The following is a 16668-nucleotide window of genomic DNA, read 5'->3' on the forward strand; positions in this document are numbered from 1 at the left end:
ATCCTTCTCTGAACCTCCTTTAATTTCAAAATCTCTCTAGAGCTCCATTCTGTCCTTTATAAATGCTAATAGCTACATTGACTTTTACTTAAAATTTCTAATTAAGCATCTACAAGCACTTGCCGATTCATTTAATATAATCCAAAAGGAGTCAGATGCAGTTCATAAACAATGCTAACTTTATTCTTACTCACTGCACATTATTTCGCAACTATTAACCATGAAATTTCAGTTACCAAGTTGCCGTTACCTGACTTGGTTATGTTCCTCTGCAATTCTTCACCACTATTTCCAAAGCGCCAACTTTACCTTCAGATAACACTACCTAAACACAATCAGCTATAAAATTCTAATTTTCTAAGCAACTAGAACATTCTACGCAATTACTGCTGCAACACCCTTCTTAATTCAGTATTTATATTGTTTTCAGAGCAAACACAAACAAGGGATTACTCTCAATATGCTTTTTAGATTCAGAACAATAACACAAGGAAGCGGGACTCATAGCATTAATAAGCTAGTAATGAACAAAACTGAATACACAGAAGTCACGTAGTACAGTGAATCAGCAAATTAAAACAATTAAGAAAAAAAAATCAGTAATTCCTATACAGATCATTTCTGATTTTCTACCATTAATCCTACTGCAAGCACAGAGGTAGTAAAGAATAAAACATCTACCCTAACTATCGAACTATAGTGTTCAAAATCTTAATGTGCATTACTAACTATCTATAGTTGTAAGTGCCAAAAGATACTAAAGCCAAAAAAGGGGAAAGATTAAAAAAAAAAAAGTAGTAAGAATAATTGACATTTACTGCAATTACACGTATATCTGGCAAATCATCTTAGAAAACACTCCACTAACTGAATGCCAATAGCAGAAAGATTTATTCTTTTTTTTGGTGGTAAACCAAGAGAAAGCACCCTTTATCATACCAGCTAGAAGCCTCTGACAGATATAAGAGATGCCTTATTCCCATCTGTGTAGACTTTTGAGGCTGTAGATTATTTTCAAGTACCAGTGCTTATAAAGAAGTACAAGTTGAATGTTTACCTAACATTTAATTGACTTTAAAATTAATTATTGAGCAGGTACATAGATCTTTGTAATTCATCAAATCAGATGATTCTGGACTAGATGGACAACAAATAAAACTATAGTTATTTTCTGAGCAGCTGGCCTTATAATGCTATTCTTTATTCCCCACAAAGAATATACCAACTTTAGATCATATACATGGCACACTTTAAACAGTACCCAGTTACTTGCCTTTGGAAGTTTAATAGGTGGCTCTTTGGATTCCTCCTCTTCATCACTGTCCGAATCCCCGCTCTGTACGCTGTTCTTTGAAGCCAAAGATACAGATACTTCCTTTTTTTGCCACTCCAACACACAATGGCGGACATTGCAGTAAACATTAAAAGCTGAAGGGTTGCTATGTAATCTGATATCTGGTATCGTTATTGTACTCTCTAGGTTTTCAGTCTGAAAAACAAAATTAGTTTAAGTTTATTAGAAGTTTCAAGCTTCGCTAAACACAAGTAATCTCAACAGTCTCAGTAATTTTGGCCAACCAAATAATTCTCATACTGGAGACTGAACTTCCCTGTTGAAATATCAATAATGTTTCAGGCAGGGAAGCAAGGAGAAAGAGGAAGAAGTTTCAATATGTTCTATCTGGCTTCAGTCTCTACCTCTCATAACTTGATTAGGACACTGGGACAGAAAATCAAGCAGTTCAGTCTATAGAATGGTTCAAACCTGTGCCACAGCCAAAAGGCTAGCGGAATTCAGGATTTATCTTCTTAACAGGGGTCAGTTTGTTGTGTTGGGGTTTTTTTAATTATTTTTATTGAATTTTAAAATGCATTATTTGTTGTTCTGGTTGTTAACTTTAATCTATTGGTAAATAATAAAAATTTAAGCTGTTTGCTGAATGTATATTATAGATCAAAAATACCACTAGTTGTTTTGTCATTAAATGTAAACAGATGGCAAGTTCAGAAACTCCCAGAACAGGATGCCAAGATAATCATTTTGTAGAACTAGAAAAGAAATAAAAATCTAATGGACAAACTACTGAATAAAAAAATAAAATAAAAAAAACCCCACAACTATAAAGGCCTATGAAGTAATAGGACCCTATCTTGCTTTCAGAAGCCCTGAGCCACAAAGTAAGCGCTGGGAAATGGTTCTGAGAAGCTGAGACAAGCCATGCCCTACCCTACCGCTACCCTGCCCCACCCTTTCCTTGGTATCTACTACTAGTACATTACTGTCAACTGCAGCCAAGAAACAGAAGAGCCTTCGCAAAGCTGTCATTAGATTTGGAAAAATCTTAAGAAAAAGCATTTTTTGAAAAACATCTTTTAAATTCTGCCCCATACTCTCCCTTTCTGCAACAGTAAGATGAGACAGGAGGAATGGTAGACTTAAACAAACAAAGACAACTCCACAACCAAAAAGAAAAAAAAAAATCCCCAGGTTCATACTTTATGTTAGGTTGTGTAGTACAAAGACCAGGCTGGTTTGAGCACAGGCTATGAAACACTGGACTTTAGGCGTATGGGAGCAAACAATTCCCTATAAAACCTCCGGTACAGACAGAAGGCACAGAGACTACATAAGGAGAGAAGGTCTAGGTTAAGCGCGCAGGACAAATCTGCTTGAACGTGCAAGGCAAAATTTGGAGGAGCGTTAGGCTAGACTGAGTCAGGGTCATGACTAAATTACCACAGTTATTTTGGTTTCTTTCTTGTATTCCTGGGGGACAGTGAGGGGGGAAGCTTTTTGTCTTTTTGTTTCTTTTTATTTAAGGGGGATAGATATTGTGAATGACCATGTTCATTTGGCAGGAGAGTAGGCAGTGAATTATATTACAGAGATTTAGAACAGATCAGAGTGGAAATACTCATACAACTGAGCACAGTGATGGCAAAGAGGACTTTAAACTAGCAGAAAAGAGGGGAAAAGAACTTTGAGAACCAGTGAACTGGTAATGTATTAATTGGGTGATTTATTTTTCTACAATATGGTAGCCCCAACTTGATACATCAAAACACAGCAACGGTTCACAAGACCTTTTTACCTGCACTTATCTTTTTATTATTACCAGAAATAACACGAGCTTCTAAATTAGACCATTTAACACCATACGTTACAAAACTTAACAGAAAATTCAAAATAACTTCAAAATATTTCATAGTTTACATATTTCCTTTTATTGTTGACTATAGTATTATTCTAACTGTACTGGTACGTATTTGCATATCCTTCCTTGCAAAATTATTGCAAGCTAAAACATTAAGAAGCAGTGGTTTATTCTGTAGCCTATTTTATCCAACACAGACAGTGTGCTAATTTTTCTTACCCGTGCCAATGTTAGCAGTAAGTACAAAAATAAATAGGGAAAAAAAATTTTTAAAGCTGGAAAAAGTTCCATACATACATACTGGAAGTTTGGAGGTTTGGGGTTTTTTTCATTTTTTTTTAGCACAACAGAACTTCTGCCATTCAGGATTGAAAGACAACACTAAGTTTAGTCCTTGCTCAACAAAATAATAAAGCTGCTGTTAAAAACCCACAATATTAATCAGTGCTAGAACTCAAGATACAACCTCCTATGTTATTCTGGTATCAAACTGCATCAAAATAGAATTGGACTGATACCAATGATAACGAGCTACTACATACTTGAAAATGTATTTGGCACCAGAAAACTAAACGGTTATAACATATGACTCTTCTGTATGTCAGATATCCATACACATGCCCCAAGAGTTGTTGCAGCTGCTGTTAAGGCAAACACACAATATCAGCTTTCAGCTTGAAAGCTAACTCAGTTGAACTGCACAGGTTAAAAAAAAATTGTTCACCAAGTTTACTACGCATTTCCTAGTTTACTGACAGGTACAAGAAGAGAAAAATATCTGGATCGTCTGAAATATCTCTACGTGAAGTTCACTTATCAATTGGTATCATGTATTGTAATTATCTGTGAAGTTTCCATTCCAGTTCTTTTTTTGTCAGTTCAGCTTAGTCTTTGTTCCAGAATAGCCCAAGTTCTGTACCTCACGTCCTCTTTTGAAATAGGTTGGCCAAATTATTTAACCAGCACAGGTAATTTTAGACATTACAGTGCTAGATAAAATATCAACGTATGTTTCCTTGCCTATTAATAAGCTGGCTGATTTTCAAAAATAAAGTCCTTCCTTATTCTCAATACTTTACAACCATTAAAACATCCCTTACCTAATGCTTTAGCTTTTAGACAGTGAGCACTTTAACCATTCCGTCTTTCTTTTCTACAACAGTGCCCAAGCTATAGTTGTAGACCATCTCCTACCCAGACTTCAATACAGCATAACATTCTCCAGAAAACCCTGCTGTATCTGAACAGTGTAGCATTAGAATATACAACTCAGAGTTTAATTCCTAGCTGTAATCTTAACCCCCTGTTTACATTTCTTAGTTCATACCTCCACTTTGCCTTCATAATACCTTATGTCTGAGAACTGTAAGTTCTTTAAAACTAGAAGTATCTTATATTCCATCATTACACACTTGACAAATATAGTAGCAACCCTAACAATGTCCCTTAAGAATAATTTTGAAATTCACCACCTGGTTTTGTCAGTTTAAAAATACTGGCCTGATGACTGTACTAAATAAAACCCTTTTTGAACAGTAAGTTGTTGGGTTGTAAGAACAGGTTAAAATTTAAGGGTAATTATTACTTTCACTACTTACTGTCTTTCATTTGAGGGGAAAAAGTCCTCTATGGAATTGCCATTGAATGTGTAAGCACACAAATGCTTAGCATGTCTCAAGGCAGAAGAAAGGTACTGAATGACAAGATGTATTGTTTCTGGTTAGAGAGCCTACTCTTTAGGAAGGGAATTTCCTACCATCATGTTGTTTTCTCTCTGTTGCCCTCCAAACTTAGGTAAAAACCAAATGACAATTGATTTGTGATCAATTTGCTCAAGTCTCTGAGGGGCTTTAACTATAACGTTTATAATTTCCAGGTCTTCCAAACAAATAAACATCTGTTGGAAAGTGAAGGTATATGAGCAGATGAGCAGGTTGTAGAAACATCGCCGCCTTAGATTTCTTTTGCAAAAGGCAGAGATGGAGCTGATTAGAAAAAAAAAAAAAGAAACAGGAAGACTTTCTGCCCCTTTAATGCAAGTGCTCATTCAATGAGCAGCTTCACCCCCCCTTTTTTCTTTTCTGCAACAGTGCTACTGTAAAGTCTTCAAAACAGACATCAGAAGTTTCTTCCATACGAGGCAGAACCTTTCCAGATTACAGCAGATTCCTAACTTCACTGAGGTCAGATGCACCGATCAAGTTTGGAAACTGGGACTTAAGTTCATCCCATCATCAACTAGAAGTTTCCTTTTCTGCAACTAATGAGAACCATGGCACTGGGTCGCTCTTCTACACAGCGACACAAACTTCCCCAATAGTGTGAGATTTGTGCTACCACCTGTACAATCTTGCTACTGGCTCATAGATTTTGAACAGATCACTATGACAATCTAAGCTGTGCCTGTGGAACCCCACTTAGTAAGTCTCGTAACAAATTAATGAAGTCTTTTTTAAGCTACAGTTCTCTTAGTGATACTGCATTTCGCATTGACACAAAATATTTCTACATCGACAAGGAAAACCGTGAAACTTTAGAGCCAAAATGTTAATCGATCTCTAAGAACTCAGTGAAGCAACTCCTTAATTTTGCACAGATCAAGGACTGTTAATAATCTTGATCTCTTAAGCTACGGGGTACATTATTTCAAGCAAAAATTTCACCCTAATAGCTTGTTTTCTTCATGTTAAATGCACTGAGATGCACAGACATATGAAATATCTTTTCACGACACTCTGGATAAAGTCAAGAGCAATAGCCACTTTTTCTGCACCTCTAAAGGTCCTCCTCTTAATGGCTACTGGAATACTGCAATCCAAAGCACTAAGTATAAAAATGACTAGAAGCCCAGCTTCTAGGATGTCTGAGTAGGAGACGAGATGATAGGGTCTACATTTCTTGACTGGAAAACAGAATTATGCTTTTTGAAATAGCGGATTTTGTATGAGCTGTAAGAAAAGTGGGACATTCTGAAATCTTTATCTTTGTTGCTTCATTTGGTATCATCATAAATTGAAAATGCACCTTCTCAAATCAAGATACATGATGAAACATACATCATAAAATTTAACAGATACCCAGTATTTCTAACATCTTCTGTCTTGAGTGCTGGAAAAATCTAGATGTGTTAGAACATCTGAAATTAAGTTTCGGTGGAAAGGAAGAGCAATTTTTAAACATGATGTCATTCTTACAAAATGTGCAATAATAAACTTCAAAAAGGAGATCCTCAACTGAAACCACACAAGGTGAGGTAACAGTGATGAAAGGTCAATTCAGTGGTCACAATGACTAAGGCATCTTTTTCAGAGGAACAGATAGAAAAATCTGTAAAGGTAATAAACGTAATTAAATTCCTCACTGAAGTTTTCTGTATTTTAGGTAGACAAAACAGAAGCAGATGATGATCTCCAAACAGTTAAGATAAAATTAAAAAAGCCTTTCTCTTGAAGTTTTAAAAGATACTGAAGAAAGAACAATTCAATCCTGAACTCCAAATAATGAAATCTAAATGCAAGTCTTAGAAATTGCAATGCCAATGTAAATAAAGAATAATGAACATAGTTTTAATACATGAAGGTAAAATTTAATTCTTGTGTGTTAATTTTTTTTTTCTAGAAGGTAAGAGGCTATGCTATGAGAGAGAGAATGAAGTGCAGACGCCCATACCCTAATGTGTGACTTGTCCTTGTAAACACACAGTCCCTGCTAAATGGAAGGATGCATTATGCAGGAGAGGTTCAACGGTACAGGTTTGGTTCATAAAATAGAGCAACCAGACTCACAAGGACTCTTCTCGGTTAGCCTTTTGTAATGTTCCAGTAGACTCAAGAAGTGAGAAAAACATAACCCTTCAGTCTCCTTTACACTTGTCTCACACCTCAACAAACTGTTTTCCCAAAAGATAAAATTCACACATAGCTTATTTTCTGACCAATTTATTTCCTTCCTCTTGAACCAAATGACTGCAATAATGGTTTATTCTCAGACATGATGGAAATAGACTATAATCGAGGAGAGGAAAGTCAGTCTGTTGTTAAAGATAGGTAAGGCTACAAAAACCATCTGAACTAACCTGTGCATAACACTGAGCATAGAACCTCACCAAATTCTTTGAACAGTTCAAACATCTCTTAGAAAGGGATGCCCTCTTGAGGTTGAAACACCAAATAATAGAAAAGCCATTGAAAATACTGCCAAATTATTTGAGAAGCTACGTGTGTTTTTAATGAGACAAATATTCATCCCGGTTCATCCACCGTATACATCTAATCATTAGCTTACAATAAATTTGTCTGCTATATGACTTGTCTTTTCTCAAGGTTTTATTCCTTCCATTTGTACAAAGCTAAACAAGTCATAGTTTAAAAGTTCTGCATAAACTAAACAGGTGGATGCCGATCATTGCAAGTACATTTTCTGTCTCTGGCAGACTCCAATTTTTCAGTATTCTTCAAGTAACATTATGAGAACAGAAGATGGTAAACTCTGGCTTTCCATCCAGTCTCTCAGCTAAGTGTCCTAAGTAGCACTTCTATGAGTTAACAGTAACGTGGAAAAACTCCAGGGGCTGAAAAGGGGGGAAGGGAGGAGAAGCAGCAATATTCATACAGCTGAGATAAGTTACACCACCTACAATCTTCTAGTGATAATTGTTGCCTAAAAAAAAAAAAAAAAAGTGGGGGGGGGTGTTTGAGGACAACCAGCAGGGGAAAGAATCCAAGGTGCTACACCCACATCTAATAATCACATATTTGTTTTCTATTTAAAAGTCACTCTATTCAGCACAGAATTTCTAAAGCCAAAACACAATGCACCCACATGGAAAACTTTTATACCTCCGTTAAAAAAAAAAAAAAGAAAGATACTAAACCACAAAATCAAAAGTTAACTGTAGTTCAAATACAAGTGACCCTAACATGACCCCAGCTTAGAAACAGAAAAGGCTCAAACTACTGGGCTGCAGTAAATGCCAATTAATGTTTTATACTTAAAATGTTATAACATTTAATGCTTAAATACTGGAAGTAATTTTCTTCCAGTTGCTCAGCAATGACCTTTTTTTTTAATGTTCTCTCCTCTTCAATTACTCAGTTATCATTTTGAGTAAGTGGAGGGTATAAATAGCAAATTTGGGGGTTCCTTCATCTTATTCTTAATTTAAGGTCCTCCCTGCCTCTATCAAGCCTATTAAGAGAAAGCTCCCATGGTCGTTCAGACTAAAATACCTTGGTTCTTAAAAACTGAACTGATGCACACATGCTCTCCTGCTCAGAATGTGCAATTGTGATGGTCTTTTTCAACATGCTCTATTGTAAGGCTTCAAATGGAAACTCAAATTTTCTTGACAATTCACGCATCTGTTTTCAGACATTCCAGTGCAAAAATGATCATTGTGCTTATTCTGCACTGGTAAGCATGGGGATTCATTGAAAAGCATATGGGAAAAACAACAACAACAACAACAAAAACCCAAGAAAACAACCAAAACCAAAAACCATCCCACTTTGGCAGTAAACAAAGTCTGATAACCTGAAGACATGAAGCTGATTTTATCTTTCCCTATCCACTGTTTTCAGGAAATAGTTTCCTGCTATCATGCAGGAATAAGCTGGAGTGCCTTTCTATAGCTCAGTGACTTGGAATAAACGCCAACACTCTGCTGGTCAACCCCAGCCTGCCTCAAAGACTATCTAGAATAGAGGCATCAGTAAAAGACATGCAAAAACCCATTATGCCTTTCAAAGGCACATTACGTCTCACTTAATGCTTCAAGCAGAAGCTGTTTAAAATCCAAGAAAAATCTTGAAAACAACCCTGCATAGGCATGAGGTACAGAAATGATGAGTTAGTGACAAATCTAGAACTACTGACAAGAACTTTAATGTGCTCGTGTGGTCTTTGGCCATTCAGAAGGGATCCTGCCAATCCATTTATCCAGTGCAACTAAATCCAAAAAGCACATTTGACTGTCAAGCTTGTGAAGAACAGCAGTTCTGGATTTAGCTTCCTACTCGGCAGTTCAACTAGGGCATCACTCTCCAGAAAGATGACATTCTCCTTAAATAACAATGGCCAAAGATGAAGAGTTACCTTATTTTAAAAGCACAAGATTCTGTCGCCAGACAGAACACACAAAGACTAAATACAGCCTGCAAATTTTCTTACAAATTTTTAACTTGGTTTTCTGTAGACAGCGGGTCTGATAAAATCTTGAAGGGAACAGGGCTAAAACTTCTAGTATCATAGCAACTGAAGAAAGGGCTGAAAAATTCAGTTTGGACCAGAAATATTTCACTGTACAATACTGAGAACAGAAGTGAAGATAAGCCCCTTCTATACCATAGTCTGGAGCTGCACTACTTGAGATAAGCAGAACTACCTGGTAAGTATCCAAAAAGGCAACACCAAATGAAGAGATACAGGGCTTGCTTCCCCCTCCCAAAGTCATATGTCTTCAGATAGAGTAACTACATGAGGTTTGGCAAATAGGGATAAGACGGCCAATCTGATCTACAGCGTATTTGTATTATAAGGGCATTCAACACACTAGAAAGTGTTTTCTCTGGATATTTCAGTGGTTCTGTCCTTCAGAACCATTCCAGAAGTGAGTCTCTTTTTACTGATTACAATGGGAACCTAGGAAGAAGCCTTCATGCCTGCAGTGAGCCTTCATGAAAATCCTTCCAAGACTCTAGCTTCAACAGAAATAATAGCTCTCTAATACAGAATGAATGCAGCAGAGCAGTATTTTATAATACTGTTGGTTCTGTCTAGTTTTCTTCTCTGCAACAATTAAACACGGAAACATTTTTATGAAGTTCACTATACTACTCCCATGCATTTAAAGTGATGGAGGCAGGGGTTACATGGGTTGATATTTTGAAAATATCAATAGAAACTGATAAGTATCATCTATTCCATGATGGAGAGATTTTCAAAGGCAACTCTGTATTCCTTAGATATTGAATGCTCCCTTTCTCCTTTAGCCAGTATGGATAGAACTCTCTGCAGCAGTAGTTTCTAACTGTTGGCTGGACACGCATCTCTTAAATTTTTACTACAACACCAACATGTTTAGCTACATTTACAGTTTAGGAACTGGAGAACCAAAAACGTTGTTCATATTATTTCGTGCTAAACATTAGTAGCAAACACTTGAATAAGGTTAATAATTGCATCATACATTAATACAGTAGAATACAGTAAACATACAAACAATATTGGTCTATTATTATGCTTTCTAAACAAATAAATTGCTAGTTAGACTTATTTTTCTTATGTTTCTCTCAAAATTATTTTCATTTTTGAGTCAGAACTTCGTCGAGTTAGTTACAGACTTACCTTGTTGCGCGTTTTTACTTTCAATTTAGTCTTCTGTTTCCTTTTCAATTTTTTCTTGCTAAAAAGTTTCTTACTTCTGAAAAAGAGCAGAAAAGCCATGAGAACAAAAGAATTAAACTCCCTTCCATACCCCATGGTAAAAAGCTGCACCAGCGGAGGAAAAAGTCAGAACTCATCTAGAATTTTTTTACCTAAGCAAAGGGAACCAATTTCATAATTTCAGAGTAGAAACCAGAATACAAAGCACTTAAAATGATGCTTTCCTAATGCTCCACTGAATTAAGGGCCTTTACTCTCACAGCTACAACAGACAAAAAAAATACCTATATTTTATACTGGTTTACCCTACTGTTTCTATTACAAGTGCATTAGTGCCACACCGATGCTAGAAGTAAGAATTATTGACAATTCTCAGTAACATAATCTGTTGGTAAAGAACATGTATGTTTTGTGAAGTCTTTACCAGATAAAGATTCAAGCCTTCCAAGACAAAAAGGAAGCTTTAAAACTGTATCATTTGGCAGAAAGTTCAGTTGGTCGAAGAAACCGTAACTTTTGAACACAGCTTTTTTAATTTTGTCTGGACTTTTCCCGCCCTCAGTTTACAGACTTTTCATTTCCATCCCTTGACATACAGCTCTAGCTAACACACACTTCTCTAATCCTCTTCTGCCCACACCTCATTCCTATCACATTCTTTTTCTCCTCCATTTTACTACACAGTAAAAAAAAAAAGAAACGACAAAAAATCCTTAAAAAAAATACACTATACACACACACAATTATTTTGTCACCATCACAGAGATTACTCTGTTTGAGATGCATGCTTTTTTAACTCACTCTACATTTCTCTGGCCTGTCCAGATTACAAACCCTCCACACAAAAAAAGGCAGATGTTATCTGTGCAGCATACAGCTCATCCTATACAGGACTTTAAGCAACAGCTACTAACATTTCTCCGTGCCACTTACACATTACCAAATAGTTTACAGTTCAGATTAGTTGGAAAAATAAAATTATGGAATCTGAAAAACACAGGCAGTAAGAAGTTGCACTTTCAGGTAACAAATTGGAAAGAGATTGAGAATCAGGAGAACCTTAGTATTTTATTCAGACAACTTTGTTATAAATAAAAATTTTGAGGGACTAAAACCCTATTGCTTACTATTCCCTCCTGTACAGCATTCTGACTGCAAGAGTATACAAGTCCACAGTGCAGCAGTCAAAAGCTGGAAACTACAGTTCGACCAATGGCCACCAGTCAGAAAACAAGCTCAAAGAAAGAACCCCTGCAGAGCATCCCCAAGAAAGCTGCCTGCTAGAAATTTCATCACTTTTCTCATCTTTACCTATTAACAAAGAGGAAGGTACACTCCTTATCAAGACACTTCCTGCAGGAATAAATCAGCTCATCACTCTTCTTATAAGGAACCACCACGATTTTCCTGGAGTTAAGGGAAGGGATTCAGTGAAGGGGAACCCCTCCACCCTCCCCAGTAAATTAAAGCTTATAAAGAGAACGTGGGTAATCCCCTAACATTCCTTCAACTGCCAAGTTTCAATATGTAACAGTATACAAACTATTGAAGAAGCAGGGAGGAAGAAATGTCAACCATTAGTGTCCAAACTTCTATAATCAAACACCATAGTCCACTATTTAGTTATTCTTACATTGGACAAGTTTTTTCTTCCTTATTAGAGTTTAATGCAGTTAATTCTTATTCTTATGCTGTCAAATACGAAGAACACTGCAATCCCTTCCATTCTGTAGCCATTCCATATTCTCCTTCGGAGCCAAATAACCTTTTATGAAACTTTTACCCTAAGTGTAAAAGTCCTGACTTATTTTGGACTTCTGGGCGATCTCAGTCCATACCACGAGTAAACCGCATCAACAAAAACTGAAAACAGTACTTATTATTTGCTATTGAGAAGAGGAAGAAGAATTGCCTCATACGCCTCCAAGGTCACACTTCTAACTGTATTCCAGGTATTATTTAGCAGCTTCACAGCAATATGGCATGGCAGAACTATGTCACCAGGAGTAATTTGAAAACATTTTCCTGCAAACCTCCAATCTGAGCTTCCAATACTCTTTATCTAGTTATGCTGTTAATTATGCCCTTTAAACACAGTACAATTTGCACTTAGCAGAGACAATTTGATAAGCATTGCTTTTTTCTTTTTTTTTTTTTAAAAAGGACACTAACTCAAGTTGCCAAGACATTTCAAATGTAATCATGCCTGCCAAAATCCTTGCAAAGTCTCCAAATTTTTTATAGTCTGCAAACATTATAAGCACTTTTTCATCTTGTAAAACTTTCACAGGACCAACCCGTGTATTTTTGTATGTATTTCTCCGTGTGTACGTATATATCTAGAAACCCCCAAAATTCAGCCTTTTTTTTTTCCTCCCCTTGCTAAGATTGGGCTCATTTCCAAAGTGACAAAACCCCCACCATTTTGCAGACTAACTTCATTTGTCAATGATACCTAGGCAATGTTCTCTCCCATTACCAAGTAGGAAAGATCAGCAACAGGTTTACTTCCTCTTGCAGATTCCAAGCGGTGGTGCTACGATCTTCCTCATTCACACATCAACCATTAAAAATGCTGCAAGTATAAACTTTTCGTAGTCACTCCACTGTAACAGTCATTATCTTCAGCAAGTTTTAGGCTTAAGCAATTTTCTACATGAAAACAATTCGGGTATAGAAATGCTGTATTGAGAATCCACATTTATCTCCCTACTTTTTCTTAAAACAAAACCTCAAGGATACCGAAATACCAATGGTTTTTTTGGCAAGTATGCTTTGCTCCTGTAACCAAATGAAACTTCAGAACTAGTAAGTGATTAATTAAAAAATAAGAAAATCATCAACACTAACTTTATAAATAGTTCTGAGCAATCTATCATTATGATGCATAATTCTAATACGTTTATAACATATCAGCATATAACATATAAAGATATATATGATATCCACAGTGCTACTGCTGTATATCATTTTGCTAGGAGGTTTTAATATTCAGATAGAAAGGATAAAATATGGGCAAGTATATTCATGAAAAACAACGTTTAGCAGATTATGAGTAATTTCCTGTTGGAAACCACACGTGTTAATTATAAGCCTGACTCTTCCACTGCCTGAAGATTAACAAGACCCGATATGGCTCGGTTGGATTTTTTAGCTAAATTATTAATTATGGTTTTGGTTAACAATTGTAAATTGCTGTAAACTGCCATTTGTAAAGGTCCTGAAACTCCATGCTGACAATCTGCTTCCAGTGGCACAAGGCCTTAAGCCTTTAACTTTTAACTCTGCTGTTGATACCGTTTAGTTCACACAAACCAAACACTGATTATCAGCAAATCTTAGGCAGGTTTTCCGCATACTGCTTCAAGCCATTCTAACATTTAAGACTAAGTTAGCAGTTTTGAAATGGACCACAAAGGAAATGCAAGTCAAATGAGTACAGAACACGAAGACATCTTGACAAGGAAAGACTTGTGGCAAATGGACCCAAAGAAAGAATGAATGGTGTTATTACAACCTTCACAGAAAAATCTGTTGAGAATAAAAGCAAAGACCTAAAATTTTCAACCCTGGAATACGGAACAATTGCCTCAAACCAAAGCGAGGGGAAAGGAGATGGGCAGCAACCCATTGCTGGAAAACTTAAAATAGGTAAAACAGCTGTTAAATGGCATGATTGCAACTTCTATTCAGCTTTGTGGCACGTGCTGCAGAAGGAAATAAAAGCATGCTCAGTTCATTTGTTTTCAAACCAGAAGCAGCATTAGCAAGTATTTGCAATATTTGATGCATTACTAGGGGGGGTGCTCCTCAGCTGTCTCACCACTGTCTCACCACTCCTCTTACTCAGTTCAAAAAAAGCTGAGGAAATGCAAACAGAGCAATCTTCCCTCGAAGTCACAATCGTCCTGAACTCCAATTCATAAACTTAAATTTGAGTAGGAAGCTTTATATGTTGAGTGTTGTCCATCCCCGCCCCCGGTGCTGTTACTGAATTACTCAATATGGGTTAACACCATGTTAATCTTCATAGTGTCACACCAGCATAAGCTCTCCTAGGCTTTATGTTACACTAAACGTGTCACTGACAAGTGGAAAGATTATTATTCTGTCTCCACTGCTGAGGCAGAATAGGAACAACACAAAATGTTACTCACCAGCTGTCTGACCTAAAACCTTTGCTTCTATCTGAAATATGCTACCAAAGGTCACGGTAGCTACTACAGCATTAGACCCAGTCATTCTGCTGTTGATTAAATTTTTGAGTATTTTTTTTTTTTTTAAATTAGTGAATTTAGTAAGCCGCATGCTAGCATCTGCTAAAATTTTTAAATCTTACAACTGACTTTGACTCAGTCTATTTGCCTAAACTTGCTTTCTCTGGTTTGATGGCTAAGTATCTTCAGGAAGAGGTATACTGTTGTCAGGGGAGGTCTATCAAAGTCATGCTATGTCCAAACAAATGACAAATATACTGCATTATTTTGTTCCCATAGGTTCTTCACTTTGCACAGTTAGCTTAAGCATTCAAGGGCTAGTGGAAATGCTCGCAAGAGGCAACAACCACTCAGTGACTGTGAAATGAAACGCTGTCAGATTTGTGATATCAAATAATTCTTTTGTTCCCTCCCCTTGGTGAATTATTGCTGCTGGTGGTCAATTTGGCTAGACAAGAAGCAGCAAGCATTTGCTTCTGAACAGTCCAAAGTGAAACCCCAAGCCGAAACTGTCAAGTAGCCTGCAACTGCAAGCTGTTATCACTCATGTAGTCACCATCATGTCTCAGGGTCTTTCATCACAGCATCAAGTTCCTTAAAAAGCTCTAAATCTGCCAACAAACTTTACTAAAGGGCAGTGAAATGCGAGTAGACATTGTCTGAGGAGTCACAAACTGACATTTCCTCCACTGTTTTCCTCAGTTGCCCCATACTGAGTAACAGTTCAGGATCAGCAATACTCATTTTTTATGTACAGAAACCACATAATAACTAGTGCTGGTTAGCAGCTTTCTTTGTGCAGGTATGTTACTGCTACAACGCATCTACAAATCACAAAACACATTATCCAGAGGCTGCCACTACATGATGGAATATCATGTTTGCCACAAAGACAGTGAGACTACAGGAAGATTAATTGGTCCAAAGCAGTTAGACATCAGCCACAGTTGCCTCATCTTATCTACTTTAAGTTCTGCCCAGCAAACTGTCAGGGTAGTGTTTGATTTGCATAAGTCTACATGCCTTTGTGCTTTTTATTTTTGGGTAAATGCCTTACAATTTCTGATTGCCACATTTTTTTTCAAAGACTTTTCTACAAAAGAGAGATGAGGAAGAAAAGACTATTTTCAGTAAACAAAGCTGTTTCAACATAGAACAACTGCCCAGAAAATGCGATGACTTCATTACTCTTTTCTTTTGGTCTCTGGGAGATATAAATTATACTTCAAAGAAAGCAGCAAAGACAGTAATTTTCACTTTCTACCATGTAGTTTGATGGTTTTTCCTTTACCTTCCCACATCCAAACTTCACCAAAACATTTATCATAGCTGCTGCAGAACAACAACTGGTTTGTCCTTGTCTTTTTTGTGATTCAGACAGAACATGAAACAGTTGATGGTGAGCCAATTGAGAACTTAAGGGTTAGGATAAGAGAGCAGGCCAATATGATCAGTATCGTTTTGGGTGTCTGCTACAGACAGTCCGATCAGGAAGAAGTAGATGAGGCCTGCAAGACACCTCACGTTCACAGGCCCTGGTCCTTCTAGGGGATGTTAACAATCCCAGTATCTGCTGGAAGAGAACACAGCAGGGCACAAGCAATGCAGGAGGTTTCTGCAGTGTATGGATGATTCACAAGGGACACAGGTCAGACACATGTTTACTGGTAAAACTAGCCTTCAGCAATGCCATGTCCCCAAGACCACAGGGAAAGTCTGAGTAATGACAACTTACCCTCGGTGAAGGATGTTCAGGTCACAGAACATTTAAATAAGTCAGTGGGTCCTGACAGAATGTGCCCACAAGTGCTGAGGGAAGTGTCTGATGATACTGCAAGGCCACTCTCAGCCTTTCAAAGGTCAGAGCAATTAGCATAGGTTCCTGAGAACTGGAAGAAAACAAATGCCACTCC

At 37.0% G+C, this 16668-nt stretch overlaps 1 protein-coding gene across 13 annotated transcripts in view; it reads right to left on the bottom strand.

The window, feature by feature from the left end:
* Positions 1 to 16668, bottom strand: part of MYCBP2 (MYC binding protein 2) — a 200425-nt gene that overhangs the window by 163025 nt on the left and 20732 nt on the right. For all 13 annotated transcript variants that reach the window (XM_063335960.1, XM_063335975.1, XM_063336007.1 and 10 more), the window contains exons 2-3: positions 10500 to 10575; positions 1274 to 1489 (exon numbers count right to left, since the gene is read on the bottom strand). In XM_063335960.1, the coding sequence (XP_063192030.1) occupies positions 1274 to 1489; positions 10500 to 10575 (292 nt within the window). The remainder of the gene's footprint in view (positions 1 to 1273; positions 1490 to 10499; positions 10576 to 16668) is intronic.

Source organism: Chroicocephalus ridibundus, chromosome 1, assembly GCF_963924245.1.
Source record: "Chroicocephalus ridibundus chromosome 1, bChrRid1.1, whole genome shotgun sequence".
Taxonomy (NCBI): domain Eukaryota; kingdom Metazoa; phylum Chordata; class Aves; order Charadriiformes; family Laridae; genus Chroicocephalus; species Chroicocephalus ridibundus.